At 38.0% G+C, this 19,661-nt stretch overlaps 2 protein-coding genes across 2 annotated transcripts in view; one reads left to right on the top strand and one right to left on the bottom strand.

Moving 5' to 3' along the window:
- LOC142593814 (ATP-dependent RNA helicase TDRD9-like) overlaps window positions 1-19,661 on the bottom strand; it is an 88,750-nt gene that overhangs the window by 67,939 nt on the left and 1,150 nt on the right. The window lies entirely within an intron of this gene.
- On the top strand, window positions 12,810-14,315 carry LOC142592846 (protein RD3-like). The gene is made up of 2 exons (XM_009493315.2): window positions 12,810-13,108; window positions 14,018-14,315. The coding sequence occupies exons 1-2, from the start codon at window positions 12,810-12,812 to the stop codon at window positions 14,313-14,315; spliced, it is 597 nt and encodes a 198-aa protein (XP_009491590.1).

The following is a 19,661-nucleotide window of genomic DNA, read 5'->3' as shown; positions in this document are numbered from 1 at the left end:
ACATTTGCTGTAAAGACCTTGCAGAAGCATGAGTATTTAAGCAGCAGCTGAAGTCAGCTAAGAAATAGTTTTATGTAATACCACATATATTAAACTAAGTGCTCCTGGAGATGGAGTATTAAGCATTTCAAAATGGACTCACAGATGTATGTATGTGCTTTTGACCTTTGCTTGTACAGCTCCAGTAAAACGAGGACAGTATGACCTCGGTGATTTGAGAAAATACATTAATTTTTTTTGTTTGGACTTTTTCTTTCAGAAATTAGGTTTTCTGTCTTCAGAAAACAGCATGCAGTAAATAAACCTCAGGCTACACAATGAATAAAGAAAATATTTAATAGCCAGTCATTAAGAATGAACATTGCTCACTCGATGCACTGAATAAGGCTACAGGGTTGGGAAAAATCATATGCAATTTGAAAACTACATATGGAATGAACAAACGCCCTTCATTACATCACTTCTCAATGTTTTAATGCTGAACTTTGCAGCTTTAATAAAATAAAAAGCTTACAGAATAATGTTTTTTGTTGGTTTTTTTTGGGGGGAGGGGGGTGTTTGGGGTTTTTTTGCTTGGTTGGTTGTTTTTTTTAACCCAAAATGAAAAAAAAAAAATCATTATGAAGCCCTCTGGCGCTCTCCTAAGTCATCAGAACGATACAATCCTTTCAAGTAATCATTAATAAGCCAGCAGTAGGAGGTATCATCCTATATATACCAGGACAAACAGAAAGGGATGGAACATTTTTTCTAATGAGTTTCAACAAACATTTGCTGACAGCACAGGAATGACAAGATTGAGAAAATTCAAATCCATTCCAGGCTAGGAAAGGACAACACCAATGAAGGGACTTTTCTGGATTCTACTTATGAAGCATGTCCAATACACCAGTTATCTCTTCCCCATTTCTATTCCCTCTGACACAGTGAAAACCCACATTTCAGTACACCTGCCCTGTTAGAGCATTTGATTGGGACACAATCTTTTAAGATAGGTCTTACTTGGGTTTAAAGGAAAATTCAGTATCATAAACACAAAATTAAATACAGCTGCCGCTTCAGGGGAATTACAAGAAGGGAAACACAGTTTAACACCAGAAATTGTAGACACATCCAATTGGAAATGCTCTCATACACTGAGGGTGCCCTTCTTTAAATAAATTCAGCTAGAGAAAGGTCTTCCTTTTCTTCAAGCTATAGAATGACCTCTAGTAAGTCAACAAGGCCATCATAACAGAGTACACTTGGTAAATTTTTGTATTCGAGCATTTGAAATATTAACCAAAGCATTTTTGCATACACTTAGTTATCAAAAATAGAATCAATTGCCCAACCTCAGCCCTAACTGCGACAAGTAATTTATCTGGCTCTTTTTGGTGACATACATTACAATGCCAATGCATACACTGAAGACCAGTTATGTCCCTCTCTAGAAGTGATGTTTTAAAAAAGCCTTATTAAATGAACAGATACATACAGTCTTATTCCCTGGAAAACTAACAGTGCTTACACAGCAAACCTGATTGTATAACGAAAATATTTAAGTATGTCATGAAATTCCAAGGATTAAGATGCTTCCTTATCCAATTTCAGATAATTTTCTATTAACTACTTAATTTTGGGTAGAAGCTCCTATTCAAGGCCATATAGCTTCAAGAACATTTCCATCTTAGAGACAAACAACTGAAAAATCAAAATGTTCTAGGGCTATGTTTTTAAAAATTCTTATAGATGTACTTTTTGCTTATTTATGTTCTGCCTCATTTGACACAGAAATCCCTGTTCACATGAGACTGGGAGATGAACAAAAAAACTACTGTGACTCATTTAACAGATCAGAAGAGAAGGACTGCCCTAAGTCATGGCTGCTATCACACACACAAGCTGTCCACCTACTTAGAAGTCTTTGTGGGGGGAAGGAAATCACTTCAAAAAACACTTAGCCCTATAGCATACAGAGCAATATTTTGCTGTACAATTTTAGTATGATATATACAGTAGACTGTTTCAAAGTCTCTTTTCTGAAACTAAAATAATGTGACACTTTACATAACTGAACATTTGCCATGACAATAAATAACCTTCCACTGGGTTTACTGAAGGACGTACTAAAAATTACTTCCCTTTTAACTGGCAGTTGGCATTCTATACTTTTAGAAGACTGGTCTTACCTGCAGAAATACACTAACTTTAAAGAAATAATGTACTGTCATTCAAAAACCATAATGTTTTGGTTGCAAAACCAGAAGATTACTAATAGAATTCAGAATAAGTGAAAACTGTTAAATACTAAACTACACATTTTACAAAGTGGTTTACAGATTATTTTAAGAATCTAAGAATCAGTGAGGTGTATGCTTTTTTCCAGTCAACAGAGCTGTTCTAAAACGATAATTAGCTAGATACAGTGATACAGTCTTCATATATGGGCATCTTAAAGGCTTGCACTGCTCTTCCTCACAGCAGTTATTCAGAGCTCCTGCTTTAAAACCTTAACTAGCTGGAGAGAGGGGGAGAGAGAGGGAGGGAGCGCACTAGAACTACTTTGCAAAATCCTGAAAAACTCAAATGCAAACGTTTGGATTTGAACAGACTATGTAAACTCAGTATCTCAGAAATATTTCTTCTATGTCAAACTAATAGCTCTGTAAGACCTTCCATCTTCCACCTTACCCATAGTTAAAATCCAAGAAAAATAACAACTACAAATGCCAGGATGAAACAGCCCAAATCCTCAAATTTACTGTCTACTGGTCTGGGATTTTATACCAGTGAACCACTGGGCTTCAAAGAACTGGACTCTTCTTGGAGATGCTGGTGATGAGCTCCTCTTTCTGCAGCCATAGCTCAAGGGATGTTTGGAAGAAGGCAGCTATTACCTGTGGCAGATGGTGACAAGCCACACAGCAATTACCCCTCCACCACACATAAAACAGTTAATTTTGCAAACGAATGTTGTTGTAATTAGTTATGAATTAGAGGTTCGATGGGTGTTCATGTTTATTAACTTAAACCAAAAGCACAGTTCCTCTACCAAACATTGTTTCTGATCCTTTAGCAACATTCACAAAACATCTACACTCCTTAAGACTTCAGAATTCATCCCTTCCCTCTAACCACAAAGGCAAGGAACTTGGCCAAATAGCAATAATAAAAAAAACCCCACCACCAAAAAAACCCAAGAAACAAAACACCAACAACCCATAACAAGAAAATCAAAACAAAAGCATTTCGTTATCCACTTGGTAAAATTCAGCTTAAATAAATCTCTGAATAAAATACAATGCAAGTAAGAGACTGCACTGAATTAAAAAAATATCTGTGAAGACTAGTATCAAATGCGAGATCCCCTCAATTTCAAACTGATGCCTGTAACTCCTCTGCCTGTTAGTAAAGTGTCACCAGCACCAGAGACATCAATGCTACAGACAAGACCAACAGGCAGAAATCAGCTTCAAACATGTCCTTATTTTGTTCAACAGAAGTACAATGATAGCTTACACAACTTTGTCAGTTCACACTGTTAAAAGAGAATTATTACTGTTGTTAGCTGTCACAGCAAAAGACCAAACAAGAAGCCTTACCAAGAGGCCTCTCATGTAGGCTCACAGTTAAGTTTTGCTCGTAGTTGTTAAAAAGCAAAAGCAGTAGTCAAACACTGTCTTAGGCGATCAGAGGAGGTAGACTCACCATCTGTCTGCAGCCTGAAACAGCTACAAGTTGTTCTGTCAAATCAAAAGAAAAATGCACTGCAAAGTTGATCATTAAATCCAAAGAGCGGGGCTGCGTTTATAGATGAAAGCAAATCATCTGACCTGCTAGCTACAGATAGCTACAAAAATGGAATCTCGCTTTTCTCAGATGACTGGTAGCATTGGTAACTGTTCGGGGCCTGGCTGGGATAGAGTTCATTTTCTTCATAGCAGCTCTATGATGCTGTGTTTTAGATTTGTGACCAAAACAATAACCCTAAACTACGAATGTTTTAGTTATTGCTGAGCATGTTTGCCCAGCATCAAGGCCTTCTCTGTTTCGCACACTGCCCCCCCAGCGAACAGACTGGGGGGTGCGCAAGAGGTTGGCATCAGACACAACCAGGCAGATAACCCAAACCAACCAAAGAGATATTCCATGCCATATAACATCATGTTCAGCAATAAAAAGGAAAAAGGGGGGTTTCAGTTAGGTTTGCCATCTATTTCTCAGGAACTAGCTGGGCATTGGTCTACCCGTGGGAGGCAGCACGCGACTGCCTTTGCATCACTTGTTTTTTCTCACTTCTTCCACTTCTTCACTTACTAAACAGCTTTTATCTTGACCCCAAGTGTTCTTGCTTTTACTCTCCCATTCCTCTTCCCCCATCCCACTGATGGTGAGCAGGGAGTAAGCGAGGGGCTGTGTGGTGCTTAGCTGCCTGCTGGGCTTAACCCACAACAATAAAGTATCAGCCCTTCTGTAGTGGTTTAGCCCCAGCCAGCAACTAAGCACCACGCAGCCGCTCGCTCACTCCCCCTACCCCGATGGGATAGGGGAGAGAATCGGAGGAGTAAGAGTGAGAAACACTCCTGGGTTGAGATAAGAACAGTTTAATAATTGAAATAAAGTAAAATAGTAATGCTAATAGTAACAGTATAATAATGATAATAATAATAATGATACACGAAGCAAGTGATGCACAATGCAATTGCTCACCACCCGCCGACCGATACCCAGACAGTTCCCGAGCAGTGATCCCTGCTCCCTGGCCACCCCCCCCCCAGTTTATATACTGAGCATGACATCATATGGTATGGAATAGCCCTTTGGTCAGTTTGGATCAACTCTTCTGGCTGTGCCCCCTCCCAGTTTCTTGTGCGCCTGGCAGAGCATCGGAAGCTGAAAAAGTCCTTGACTAGCATAAGCAGTACTCAGCAACAACTAAAAACATCAGCATGTTATCAACATTCTTCTCCTACTAAATCCAAAACACAGCACTATGCCTGCTGCTAGGAAGAAAATTAACTCTATCCCAGCCGAAACCAGGACACCTTCACAGAAAATCCAAGGCAGTAAACCATAGTATGTGACTGTAATACCCACAGATGCTAACAAAGAAATATGGAACGCATACCACCATGCCAACGTGTTGAAATGCTAGCTAGCTAGCAATTGTTATGACCTGCTATCAACATTTTCGGTCAGATAAGAATTATGGTAATTTCTTAGACTCACTATGAGTCTCATTCATGAAGAGACACAGACTTCCTGCCGCTTTCAACTGCAAGACTTAGTAGCATCTCAGATGGAACAGATGCCATAAAATCTTCCAAAGTAAAGAAGCAGCAGCTTCTCCTCCACCTGTTCGCACCATTTGTCACTTTGCTGCTCATATCAGTGCAATATTTGGTTAAACTGAAGTGTTTTTGAAAGGTTGGTTTCATTTTTACCTAGAATCACTTCAATGAAGCAGTTCAACAGCACAGCCCCATGGCACAAGATGACAGGAGAGCTAACTGCTGTGGAGCACCAACAACTTCTCAAATTGGCTGTCAAAAAAAAAGCATATTGTCCAACAGCACACTCAATCAGCTCAAACAAGTATTTAATTTGTATTTCTTACAGATAGGCACAGTAGTAGCTCCAGGTTTAACTAGGCTGCTTTTTTATTATAGGACCTGGTTGTCAGTTTAGGAAGTTCCTTTGCATATGTGATGTTAAGACACATACATTAAGACTAAAGTCTTCTTGCTGTACTTGGAGCTGACTTCCATTTGCAGCTTTTTTCTCCCAGAATACAGTTACAGAACAATACTTGTTCATAAGAAAACACTACACTGGAAAAACATCAGATCCCGAGAAAACTTTTCTTCTTTGTGAGAATTTCAGATTTTGCAAGAATGGTAAGTCTGTTTCAAGAATATGCCTTCTGCATTACAGCAAATTATTTATTACAGTAGCATTGAAATGTCAGCATCAGGATATAAAACTTACTTAACCACACATCATGCAAATACCTAAGTTTCCTGTGCTAAAGAGATTATTTTACTTAATTTTTTTAAAAAGGCTTTCAAGCGATTTCAGAAAGCATCAGACAGGACAAAATAAAACATCTTCTGTCACCTCTTAGCTAAGAAATATCACCTTGCCATAAACAGTCCCATCTTCTAAAGTAGTTGGTATTAAGGGTAGTTATGATGATTTTCAAGTAAGAATCCACTTTCCTCTAATGCTACTGCTTATACTAGAGCAAGTTTCCTGTAAACATCCACAAAACCACCTCAGTGTTATTCTTCAAGTACTCCTTTGGAGTTATGCTTCGCCATTGTATCAACAAAGCCAAAATCCAGGTATATTCAGCACCCTCAGAACATGCATCCCATGTTGACTCATTCTGTTTCCCTGTGGTAAGTTTCAGCTGTTTAAACCCATATGTTGTCTGTTGTACTTACATCACAACTGTACATAAATATTCTTACAACTACAGATAGTCCTGCTATGCCTTCAACATAGAGCTGAGGGCTCCTAGCTGGTAACATACGAAGCTGCAAGAGTACTGACAAGGAGAGATTCAGAGGTTTTAACCTTGAAGAACTTTAAAAACAAGCAATACTTCTAATTTAAGTAAATGCTAAATCTTTGCAGCCTCAGACCAGTTATTTGATCCCAGAATATCTTAATCGTCAAGTTCCCCCTCACAACTGTGATGTCAAACAGAAAGAGGCAAAAGAGGAATTCCTAGAACAGATGAGACATGTTGAGTACCAGTCATTTTCAGGTTAAAGATTAGAGCCATGAACTGGACTTCCACGCCTTCACACCAAGCCACACCCTTGGCTGAACAAAACCACTTTGAAACTGAGGGTTCTCACAGCAAGTGTCAGGTTTAGATGCATCTCTTCAGTACAAAACACATCCAGAACGTAACCGCCACCATGGATGCAGCACTGTCTTAGGAGGAATTCTTTACAGATGACATGTGCTAATACCACACCAGATTGATGCTCCTTTCCCCTCAGCCAAGTAAGAACTAGTAACAGACTCCCTAAATAAGCCTCCTTCTAACCAGAATGAATCAAGCAGTAAATGGAAAGATGCCTCATATTTAATTTAAGGATGAAAAAAAAAAATAAACAGAGCACATGGCCCCAGTAGGAACTGTTCTGCCATGTGCACCAGGCCATGCTCGTTATTCTGAATGGTGATCCACAGTCAGTCATTGTGAAGATCACCTTCTAAATTAGAGCCTGTGTCTATGTTTACTGAAGCCCGTAGGGGAAAAACCCCTACAACTTTCCATATTAATCTATTCTAGAGTAATTTCATGGAAATAATGCTTACTTTGTGTACTCACATAACTATGGGAATGTAAGTTAAGCTACCTAAACAATTCCTCGCTTCTGTATTTGTAAGCCAAATGTCATGAAACCAGCACAGCTAAAAGCCATAGGGAAACCAAATATATCCACCATAACTCACAAGAAATCCTCACCATAACAAAGCAGAGTCACTATCGCAGACATGCATTTAGATTGTTCCATCATTTCACGTGCGGTTGTCTTCACTCACCTGTACTGATGCAAAAGTTTAACAACCTCCTTACACACGACCTCTGCCATGCAAACTTTTAGATTGCCTACCTCTATTCAACCACTCCAAGCGAAGCATTTATTCTTCATATGGTCTGAAGACACAGGAGACACAAGTCAACACATCTAGCTCCATGGCCATGCAATCAGCGCTTCTCCACAGGCCTCTGTTTCCACTGTTACTTCAGAAAAAGGCTTCTGAGAGGTACATGAGTATTTAACTTACATAGCTAGAGTAATCTGCAGTGGAAACCATACACACAGTGCAATACAATCATCTAGTTATTGCTTATGGAATTGCTAAAAAAAGTATTTTGTATTCTCTTAAGAAAGAAGAAAAATGAGATGTTCCTCTTTTCTCTTCCCTTCCTCTAACATCTCCACAAACCAGGTTACACAGTCTCCTAGCCAACTGCTTAAGTGAGAAACATCTTTGCAAACTGGTAGGATTGACAATTAGTTCAAAAAGTAAGAGCTGTTTGATGTGAACTTCCCATTTACTTGGGGCTGGGTGCCAAGTAAATGAGTATAGGAGAAAGAGGAAGACATGCACACTTTGGAATACATTGTTTTGGTACCAAGAATAAAAATAAGCTATCACCAAGTTTTTTAAAAAGTCTGTTCTGTACATAGCCATTTTAAAATGGAAAGAAATAACCTGTGTGTCTTACATGCAAGGCAAGAGATCCCATTTTATCCACTGGCTGCCACCTTTATTTCCTCATTTACCCAATCAATTTTCAATTAGTGTGCGCTCTTGAAAGGCTATTGTTTCGGAATAAGGCTCTTTGCTGATGATCCTGGACTCATCATAGTAAGAAAGGAAAGACCACTAAAACTGTCTGAATTGACTGATGAAAGGAAATCTGCACTTTGGCTCCAGCAACAATTGCTGCTCCCTCAGTTCAATTTGAGAACAGCATCAGAAAACAAGCCTAAAATACGTGACAGAAAAAGGAATGGTTATCTTAAGAAAAGCATAAGAAATGCTTATATGAAAAGACACCCTTTCTGATTTACCTACATAAGTGGAGATATCATTCACTGCAGTTCAAAGACAATTAAGTTATAGAAACAACAGATGCTTCAGGAATTCATCACATTCCTTGCCTGTAAAATCAGGAAAACAACATAAAATAAGGAGGTTGAAGGGAAGTTTAAAAAAAGTTCAAAGAATCTTCAATTTACATTTTATATTATACACACAGACAATTAGGGTTAATTTACAGGGAAAAAAGCAATTAGCAAACAATTGCTCTGCTGCAATGGCAGAGTAAATTATGGCTTATTAAAAGACAAAAATTACTCATCATTATATAACTAATGTTATGGTCTTACTCAAGTATTATAATGTGATTTAGTCACTAATACCAGGAAAGAAAAATTCAGAAAACAGAAATTAAAACTATAAAAATATTGGTTTGGTATGCTACAATAAGAAAGCAAAAGTGCTAGGATTGAAACTTTTAGAAAATTTGCAGAAGTGAGTAATGAAATGAAGTGCCAAGGACAAGAGATATTCAGAAGCTTAAGACTACTTTTAAAAACACAGCATCTTTGAGTTACCTAAATTTACAGACTGAAGGAAGGGGCAAGACTGCTAGATGAATCTTAAGGATACCAAAACATTTTTCCCCAATAATGAGAGAGTTAAAGAACATTAAAAAAAACGGGGGCAAGAAACCTAAAGGTAAGTAGTAAAGACTTCACATCATTTTTAATTTTATTATTGTAATTTTATAAACTGTCTAAAAATTGATAGAAATCAAAATATAGCCTTCCCCCAACCAAGGTGAAATCATAACAGTAACTATAGTTACTAAGAAAGACAACTCAGTATTGCCTTCAGGGAACAGACCCACTGTGAGCCAAAGTCGAGCCAAAACTTCCATCCCAACACAGCACTGCAGAACCATGAGTACATTTAGGGATAGTTGGATGGAACTGTAACCCTCCACAAAGTTTCAAGGATTAATCACTGCTCAGCCACTGCATAAAATACTGCTCTACTTTGAAGTTCCAGTTCCCAATGTCAGACTCCCATGAGCAGTCATCTATTCCTGAATACAGATCTACATCCAGCAGTGTGCCCAGGTGGCCAAGGTGGCCAACAGCATCCTGGCCTGTATCAGGAATAGTGTGGCCAGCAGGAGCAGGGAGGTGATTGTCCCCCTGTACTCGGCGCTGGTGAGGCCGCACCTGGAATACTGTGTCCAGTTTTGGGCCCCTCAGTACAAGAAAGACATTGAGGTGCTGGAGCGTGTCCAGAGAAGGGCAACAAGGCTGGTGAAGGGTCTGGAGCACAGGCCTTATGAGGAGCGGCTGAGGGAGCTGGGGTTGTTTAGCTTAGAGAAGAGGAGGCTGAGGGGAGACCTTATCGCTCTCTACAACTACCTGAAAGGAGGGTGTAGTGAGGTGGGTGTTGGTCTCTTCTCCCATGTAGTTAGCGATAGGGCGAGAGGAAATGGGCTCAAGCTGCGCCAGGGGAGGTTTAGGTTGGATATTAGGAAAAATTTCTTTACGGAAAGGGTGGTCAAGAATTGCAACAGGCTGCCCAGAGAGGTGGTGGAGTCACCATCCCTGGAAGCGTTCAAAAAATGGGTAGACATGGCACTCTGGGACATGGTTTAGTCTAGTCTACCCTTGATTGGTTTAATGTGGACTTGGTAATGTTAAGTTAATGGTTGGACTGGATGATCTTAAAGGTCTTTTCCAACCTAAACGATTCTATGATTCTATGATTAAAATGCATAGAAAAGTAGAAGCAATACCAATTTTCAGCTTTAACGTTCTCCTGCCAATGGAAAGATAAATACCATTCTCAGTATCCTGCCTCACAAAATTTGATGATGCAACCACAGATTAGGTAAAAAAACCCAAACCAAAACAGACTGTTGTAGGCTTCTCAATTAATTTGCACACTTTCCAGAGTATGTCTCCTTAATTTGCAGACACCACAATAGTTTCATACTGTACAGCAGTTTACTTTCTGATTTGATACAGTGGAAAAAGAGTGCTGACATGTTAACTGTGCTGTAAAGGAGGTGGCAAGGAGCATTTTAATTTCATCTGAAAATCTGTCAGGACAGTTCTGTCATCATAAACCTACCTCCCTTCCTTTTTCATAGTACCACGTACAATGCAATGTGAAAACCTTCCAGTTGAAGAGGATTAATACTGACATTTGAATTTTTCCAATGTGTAAGTAGTATCAGGTTTAATAACAGCCATACACGTCATCCTTTATGTTGTATGACATCTAGAACAAATTTACAGAACCCTTGTTCTCCCAACAGTTCAACACACCAGTGGAGGCAAAAAAGTAGGAATGAAAAATACTTACAGGAGCAAAGACAGTCCAAGAAAGAGCAGAAGAGAAGGCATTTCGTCTACCATGCCTACTGTTTAGATTAATAGGAAGAGACCAGATAACTGGAACGGAAAATGGCTGCTTCAGCGACCTTTAGTGTGCACAATGCCATCCCTGAAAATGAATCTTGGAGCAGGCAACTGACAGCCAGTTGAGAGAGAAGCAAAGTCTATGGTAAGACTTACAATTCTGGGCTTTTTAGATCAGTTTGACCTCAATTTGCATCTATTTATCATTCTATTCCTTTAATTAGATTAATGTGTCTTTCATGGCACACCGTAGGTGTTACAGACTGGCTTCTTTAAACACATTTGAAATGTTAATTAAAAATGCTAACAGCTATGCACAGTAATGAGAAAGTGTAGTACCATGAGATTGATGAAATTCATCTAGAAGAAGTATTTTATATAGCAACAAAATCCCGAGCAACTGTGAAATAGCTCTTTTCTGTCAACACGCACTTAACAAAGGCTTTAGATGATCTTTACTAGAGAAAGACTATTCTTAGCTGTTTAAAAATGACAGTAGAACAGCCTGATCCCCCTCTAATGGGAGAAAAGTCTTCCAGCATCTCAATGGCCTGAAAGTTTAGTTTGATGATAAAAGCAACATAGTTATTTTTAGCACTCTACAGGCATGAAAATACAGCTCTAAACTGTGACCTACAGCTATGCACAGCCAAACATCACATCATACGACAGCCTTAACTTTAGCTAGAAGCACGTCTGTAGTTGCTTCAGACTATCATTATTCATCTCACCACCAACAATACCTTTGGATGGATTTAGCAACAAGCATTTGAAATTGTTACCATCTTTTTTTAAATTGCTGCCATCGGCAGAACTCAATTCAAAGGTAGGAGATCTTAATGGACTTTGTAGAAAGTATTTGAGAGACCATGTTAGGTTAAATGGATTACTACTTCTCTCTGGTACAGAGGATGAAAAAGAACCTTAAAAGCAGCTTAAACTGTCATATTCAGCACAGAAAGTCATTTTTCTAAGCACAGTTTGAGTAAATGAAAAAAAAAAAAAGAAAAAAAGAAAAGAAAAAAGAAAAAAACCGTTGTTTTCTTCCAGCAGTAGTAACAGCCTGGAAACAGGATATGCTAGAATAAGAGAGCTTCAAGCAAACTCACCTGAAACAACACTGTTCACAGATAACTGCAAAGGTAATTTATGTCATTTTATTTCAATTAGTATGCTTGTGACTGCATGATTTGTAAAAAACTGCAATTTAAAAGCCTATTCCACCACATTCCTGTTCCCTGATTATATAAACAAGAATTTATTTAAAATAAAAATTTATACAGAAGTTTTATAAACAGACAACTTGGAATTCCAGCACTTAACTTTCTAAATGTACGGGTTAATTCCGATTTTGGAGGTTTGGGGCTTTGTGTTTTGTTGGGGTTTTTTTTGTTGTTTTTTTTTTTTTTGGGGGGGGGGGCAGTTCTTGTTTGTTTGGGTTGGGGGGTTTTGGGGTTTTTGGTTGGTTGGTTGGTTGGTTTTGGCTTGGGTTTTTTTTGTTTGTTTCCCACCCCACCCTAAATCATATAAACTATCAGGATAAAAAATGAAGTATTTCCAAGATGATAGATACGCACTTTCAAATGCTGTAAATGTCATATAGTTATGCTAATTCAGAAAACAGACAGAAAATATTATAAAATGTAAGCCTTGTCAGATTTAATTATGGCTTGGCAATTATTGTTAATACTACTTATATTGTACTGCAAAATACTGTAGACTCTATTAATTAATAGTTTCCCTTTAAACATTCAGCTGCTAAGAAGGAAGCTTATAGGTATAAATACTATCAGTCAGACAGAAATAAGCAATTTTTTTTTTCCCCTCTCCCCTCACAGCTTAAAAATGCCACTTTTTGGCTGGATGAAATGGTCAAAAAATGATTCCTACAAACCCACAAGATATCCTGGATCAGAAGTAGTTACAAAAACCCTACTGAGGGAATTGAAATGGCACCTGAAAGAGCGTGAAAGATTAGTGCAAGAGATTGAAAATGAACAAAAAGTCCAGAAGACTGGCATGGATTACAACTGGCTGAAAAACTACCAAAACCCTCAAGCAACAATTCCAGCTACTGAGCAACGGCAGCTCGAAGTTCTGTGTTCGCAAATCCAGCCTTGCCAAACAGGAACTGTTCTCAGCAGGTAATTGTTTCATACTTCTCTAAACTCTGAATACTCTATCACAAGTAAAATGTTTCTTCTACCTAATCCAAGCTTATATTTGGCTCTTTCTGCCAAAGTAACAACGACCAGCAACTGGCACACATTTTTACAGATGTTTTAGAAATTACATCTTTAACACGTTGTACTTGAATGAAGTTTTTAATCAGGATTTTCCTTGTCTAATCCAAAACAAGGGAAGTCTCACATGCTTAAACATGTGACTTTCCCATACTTTCAGTTTTTGCTGTTATTTATCCACAATATGTATATTAAATAGTAACCCAATAACCAAAAATCAAATTAAAGCACTAATGCAATGCAGTGTTACGCAGAAACCCCAAATACCTGAAAGCTTCTGAAAGTAGCAAATCAGTGTCAAAAAAAAAAATCCAATTTTTTTAAAAACAAACACACACCACCCCCACCCACTTTAGAAAGAAAAATTCTCCTATGCCTGCATTTTAAATACATTTTCTATGGACACGCAGAAATGACAGAACAAGCCTACGTGCCTTTTAAAACCCAGAATATACCTAAGGCTAAAGTCAGTTTAAATCAAGTTACCCAGATGCGCAAAAAAAACCCCCACCCAAACCAATCACAAAACCCAAAAAACCCCAAACCAACCACAAAAAAACCAAACAAAAGCATACCCAATAACAATAGCTTTCAACCTTTATAATAGCTGGACCACATCCAGCGCATTGTTAGAGCTCTTTTCCTCTTACAATCTTTTTGGGGAGGTGTGTGGGGAAACGTGGCAGCAAAAAATAAATGACACCAGAATGCAGTCATTTCCTCCTCCTTCCCCTCCCCTCAAAAGAGCAGAAAGGAAACAGAAGAGTTTTCAGTGCTGATGATTAGATTTCAATCTTTGTTTGTTTCTAGATTTCGTGAAGTTTTGGCAGAAAATGATGTTTTACCTTGGGAAATAGTCTACATATTCAAGCAAGTTTTAAAAGATTTTCTTACTACCATTGAGAGAGAAAACCAACAAGACCAACTGGTAGATGCATGGAATACAAATTGCTCTGAACATTTCAGCCTGCGTGGAGACAGTTCTAACAAATCGGACAGAGACGAAATCCCCACGGTTTCAAGTTATGTCGACAAAAACACACGAAGCATGTTTCCCACCGTCTCTCATAGAATCTGGAATCTACCCTATTACTACCCATCAAGTTAAGTTGTTTGTGTTTCTTTCAAAAAGCTATGCAGCTGTTTGCATTCCTTTCTTGTGATTGCCATTCACAAACATAGGAATAAGAAATGTGACATTGTCCCCTTTTTCCAAGCTCAGAAATTAAAATCCTTGATTATAGCTAGTATGCAGTATACAAACTTTAAATATGAACTCTCCTCTTACCTTCACAGTTCCTTAAAGATGTTGTGTTTGAAGGCACCTTTTAACCAAAAATGTAGATCTTTCTGAAAAAGCTCTGAAGCATTTTATTTTTTAGCCATATACAGCTAGATGTATTTAAACAAGAAAAGTCTGCTTTCCATGTTTTGAAATAGCATCAATCCACAAAGTGATAGGCAAAAACTTCTGTATTTGCCACATAGCTTTTAGGCTCTATGGGAACTTTATACTGTGTAAGATAAATGGTTTAATGTAATAGCAATTATACCAAATAAACTGATAATACTTTTTGGAGCTGAACAGTTATTTCTTAATTTCAAGAATAAGTTCTAAAATGAAAACAATGTCAGAAGTTGTAACAGGCTGCATGTACTGTTTCTATGTTTTTTCCAAACTGTACTCTGCACATGCTGAAATACTGTGAAGGTAGACAACTAAATGAAAACATTGCATATTTAATGACATTTAACAACTAGCTCTCTATTCTTTAAGAAATTAATCAATTATTTAATTTCAAATAGTTGTACTTCATTTGACTTACTGGATGTTATCCTGAAACCCAGACTCTACATTAAACCTAAACATTTTGATCAAATCAGACAGTACTTTCCTAGAATAGCAAAAGAGTCAACAGATCACTTGCAAAGCAAGAGGTGATCATTTTAAATTTAACAAAATTTCACTTTTTTCAGTTGCTATCATCTATCATTGTGGGTTCATGATAAAGTTTTACAAGACTGATTGGATATGTAGCAGTTACAGTCACAGCAGACAATTAGAGCAGAAAATCAATGAAAACATATGCCAGAACTCAGTTTGCTACATTTCCAATTGGGCTCCCATCACCGTATGTAAACAATTTTTACATGTCTTTTATGTAACCTCTTCATCTCCAGATTTGCTTTTAATCTGTCTGCCACATCATATAAAAAAAAACGGGCAAGACTCACATGGCCCAATTCACAAAATGCACTATTTTGCAAACACAGAGGAAAACTGCTTCCTCTGGTATTTTCTTCAAACATACTGAAGATGATATTCAGATTTCCTGAAGTTGGTAACATACAACTGAAAGGTATTTCCTTATGCTCCACAGCTATATCCCCCACCCAAGAAAGAATTTACTAATAATGCAACATAAATTGGGTGAAACAAATGGCACAGTATTTTCATAAAAGATAAAAATACTATTTTAAGAAACCTTTGGAAAACTTACAATCTAGAGAACATTTCATGCAGGGTAGTGGAACATATAATATACGCAGAAGGTGAAACAATCGTAACTCTTGCATATACCTAACTGACAAAGCACTAGAGGAGTAAATCAGTTCCTACAGGCTTAGAATAATAAAAAATTGCAGCTCAACACCAGAAGTAACCAGTCCCTGCGCTTTCCATAAACTAAACACACAAAACTTCACAAGCATGTGCAAGCTCATTATATCTGCACTCAAAGCTGGTATAAACTCTTTGCCCTCCTTTTGTGCAGCTGTCGGTTTGTGGATAAATAACAAAAGTGTTGCTCTCTACTTACTCTGCCCTACTGAAGCAGAATAAAGAGTATCAGATTCTTTTCATGCAGTTCTAAACAGTCCAGACATGGATCCCTGCATGAGGGCAGGATGGTTTGAAAAAAAGTTTTTTCCTCACTGATAAAGCTCCCCAAAGACTTAAACTTCAAGTACCTTTTCCGTAAGAAAGAAGGTAAGAGGTACTGAGCACATGAAAGGCATTAGCAGAATTAATATTACATTGAGAATTAATGTCCACAACGCTGGTTTCAGAAAATAGTTTTTATTTGGTCAAATGTGCAAGATTCCTGCAACGGTAATTCACATAAATTAGTTTCTTAAAACTGTACCTTCACAGCTTTCTATTAGAAAATAGGTGAATAAAGCCCTGAAAATTTAGCTTCCAAATTTTAGTTTATAGAAAATGGTAGGCCAGTGAACATGCAAGGTCCACGTACCTTTATGATCATCAAAAACAGGTAGGGAAAAGAAAACAAAACCAAACCCACAAGATGACCACCGATACAACTTAACCATTCTTCACAAATTTCACTTTAGTATAAGCAAATGCAGTCTTCTAAGTCCAGAAACAAGGACCATCAACATATGCTAAAAGGCAGTCACTGAATAAAAGTTAAAAAAAAAATTATCTAAGCATCATAGCCAATTCAATGTTAAATCCCAATGCAATGCTAGGGAAATGCACAAAAAGGCTTACCTACTTTTATATGCATGTTTTATTGATGAAACTGATACCAGGCTACTGCATCCAGTTCCAATGTCCACGCTCAGAGAGGAAAGGAGAGGGAGAAACCAAAATGGGAACTGGAGAGGGCACAGAAAAAAAATTATCCAAAGGCTGAGAAAATGCCATCCGCTAAGACCACACTTCATCCATTTTTTCAAAAACAGAAATGAGAAGTAATTTTATGGAACACGAGCACTTTCATCTAATGAAAGCATTATGTACATTCTCTCTAGTTAAAAAGCAGAGAAAAGCACAGAAAAAGCAAAGGTGTAAGAGCAAGAAGACAAACTAAAAAAGTTAAACACGTTTTAAAGAAATCGGCTAGGTTTACCACAACATGCTACTAAGAGAATCCGTACCTCAGTCCGCCAGCTAAGACAAGCTGTTTTCTGGAATTTAGCTTGCACTTAGATTTCAGCTATATCAGATAGCAGTAACATGCTGTAGGCCAGCCATCATTTCCCCGCTGAAGATTACTGTGTGAAAACTCAACTGTTTCTTTAAGCACTTTTATTTATGGCCTACATGATTTGCATGAGGTGATCTGAAACTATAGTTCTTTACATTAACACAGGTGATATTTCTGACACAGGCAGGCAGCTGACACAAACCACTCCGGTGACAGAAAAGCAAGCGGTAATAATTTCAAAGGGCAGCAATGTCTCCCACCTGCACAGGTGTCAGGCAGAACAGAGTGCAATGTTTTTAGCCAAATAAGCTGGCTATAAAAAAGGGCTAAACTTGGTGAAAGCTACACCTATGAAATACAAGAAATCAAAGAGAGAATAACCATCTTTTCCACACTTAAGCCTTTAAGTGTTTTAACGTGAACCACAATTGTTTTGATAACAAGGAAGGAATTAAGGGTCTAAATTTCTTTTCATTCAGTTGAAAATAATCAGAGGAATTAAAAAGTTAATCAAAGAGCTATTTAAGGATCAAAATTCCAACCACAATTTCTGAGAACTATTATCTTTCCCTAACAAGCTCAATTACTAATATTGCTATTCTAGAGGTAGTTCAGAGAACAAGATAATCTTAAAAGCCTTGGAAAATGAGGCATCATTGGTAAAAGAAGAGAACACATTCTGCATCTCTTCTTAAGGGAGCTGTGAGGCTTTTAGATCCCATTGGACAGTCTCAGTAACATTTTTGTAAAATATTAGTTATTACACACACTTGTGTGCAATAACACACCTGTCATTACCGTTACCAATTTGGTATTAATCCTACACATTCTTACATACAAACTTAGACAAAAGAAGTAGGAAGACAGTCTCCCTCAATAATAATATATCTGGCTTGAAATATTGAAGAATTTGAAGTAATTTTGGTTTTGATTTTCCCAAGGAAGAAGTCAAGAGCTGAAGTTAGTATTAAAATAGACTGTTATGCTACAAACAGCCTCAACAGAGAGAAATTCTTCTGTTTTCAGCTCTTCAAACTCTTTAAGAGCCAGTGAATAAAATCTAAGCATTTCCTACTTGAATCTAAACCTTTTAAAGATTCTTCAAGTTTACAAAAACTCTCCAGATGCAAGCACATTCCCAGAACTGTGAAACAGAAGCATGTATGGAAATAAGACACAGCTAAGCAAACACACCTTCTTACAGAGCTTTTCATTTTGCAGCAGCACATACACGCACCTATTGTCTCTGCTCAAAGATTTCATACATATCTAATTCTGTCCACACTACATAAATGGCTATTTAGGATGCATATCCCCTCTCCTCAGACTGGAAAGAAAAACCAAACAAACCACAACCCCCACACAACCACTGCAAAAATAACTTCTCTCTCAATGCAACTGTCAAACCCCACAATAAGGGTATCTGCTAAGCCTTTTGGGTGTAAAGAACTATCTGTTTAACCAAAAGATTTGCCTCTGCCTAGGCACAAAAGGCCTAATGAATCTTGCTAATTTCTTCTGTGTTACTTAGTAGATGTCAGTGGCTTAGTCCTCAGTTGGGTTTAAGAATCTCTAGTCAAACCCTTCCCAAGCACTACAGAAATGTAATTGGCACCTAAATAAAGAACTGAGAAGTCCCAGACACCTCGTGCATACTGGGTTTAGGCATTACATTCACAGTAAATAAGCTTAAAAATCTACAAAATTCTGTCCAGTCACTTCTGGAAAACTTTTAACTACTTGCACAAGACCCAGTAGTTCTCAGTCAGAGATACAGAGCTTGCTAATGGCAGCACTTTCACGTTAAAGGATGAGATGGGATAGATACTTTGACATACCAGTTGTGTCCTTTCCTTGAAGCAAAGACAGAAACTGATAGCCTGAACAGTCTTTGCTCAACTGTCAGAATATCTGCTGTTAAGATGTTAGGTGAAAGGTTCATTCTTTCTCAGGAGCCAATGCACACCCTTTAAGAGAGTTCCTGAAACACAGCAACCCATACTGCTGTAAGACACTCACTCTAGACTGTACCTCCAGCTAATTTTGAAAAAGACTTTAGTACATGAAAGTGCATACAAAACACTTTTCTATAGCCACCACGGATACACTAACCAAACCTGATCTAAATACTAAGATTACTATGCACTGCCACAACACCTTCCAGTTTAGGCAGCATCCAGGGGAAAGTCTTCCCCACCCCCCAATATCCAGACACTAGTGTAAACCAAATGTACCTGGCTGCTGTGCAAATATACGTAACAGTTCTCCTCCTTGGCTGTAAACTCTGCCATCTGAGAGTAAAGCGCATCCAAGGAGTGACATGCCAATATACCTTGAACTAGCTTTGCCCTGGTAACTTCAAAGCTTCAGATAGGTCACAAGAGCAATGAACACACACAGTTTAGTTAGAAAACACATACTAGTTGGTACAGGAAAACAGACTGTTAACTGCTGCTCAGAGAAAACAAAAGTTCCTGTAGGGAAGCAAAGATTCCGTCTGA

This window comes from Pelecanus crispus, chromosome 6, assembly GCF_030463565.1.
Source record: "Pelecanus crispus isolate bPelCri1 chromosome 6, bPelCri1.pri, whole genome shotgun sequence".
Lineage (NCBI taxonomy): Eukaryota > Metazoa > Chordata > Aves > Pelecaniformes > Pelecanidae > Pelecanus > Pelecanus crispus.
The sequence above is the reverse complement of the archived record's forward strand: the minus strand, read 5'-3'. Positions and strand labels throughout refer to the sequence as shown.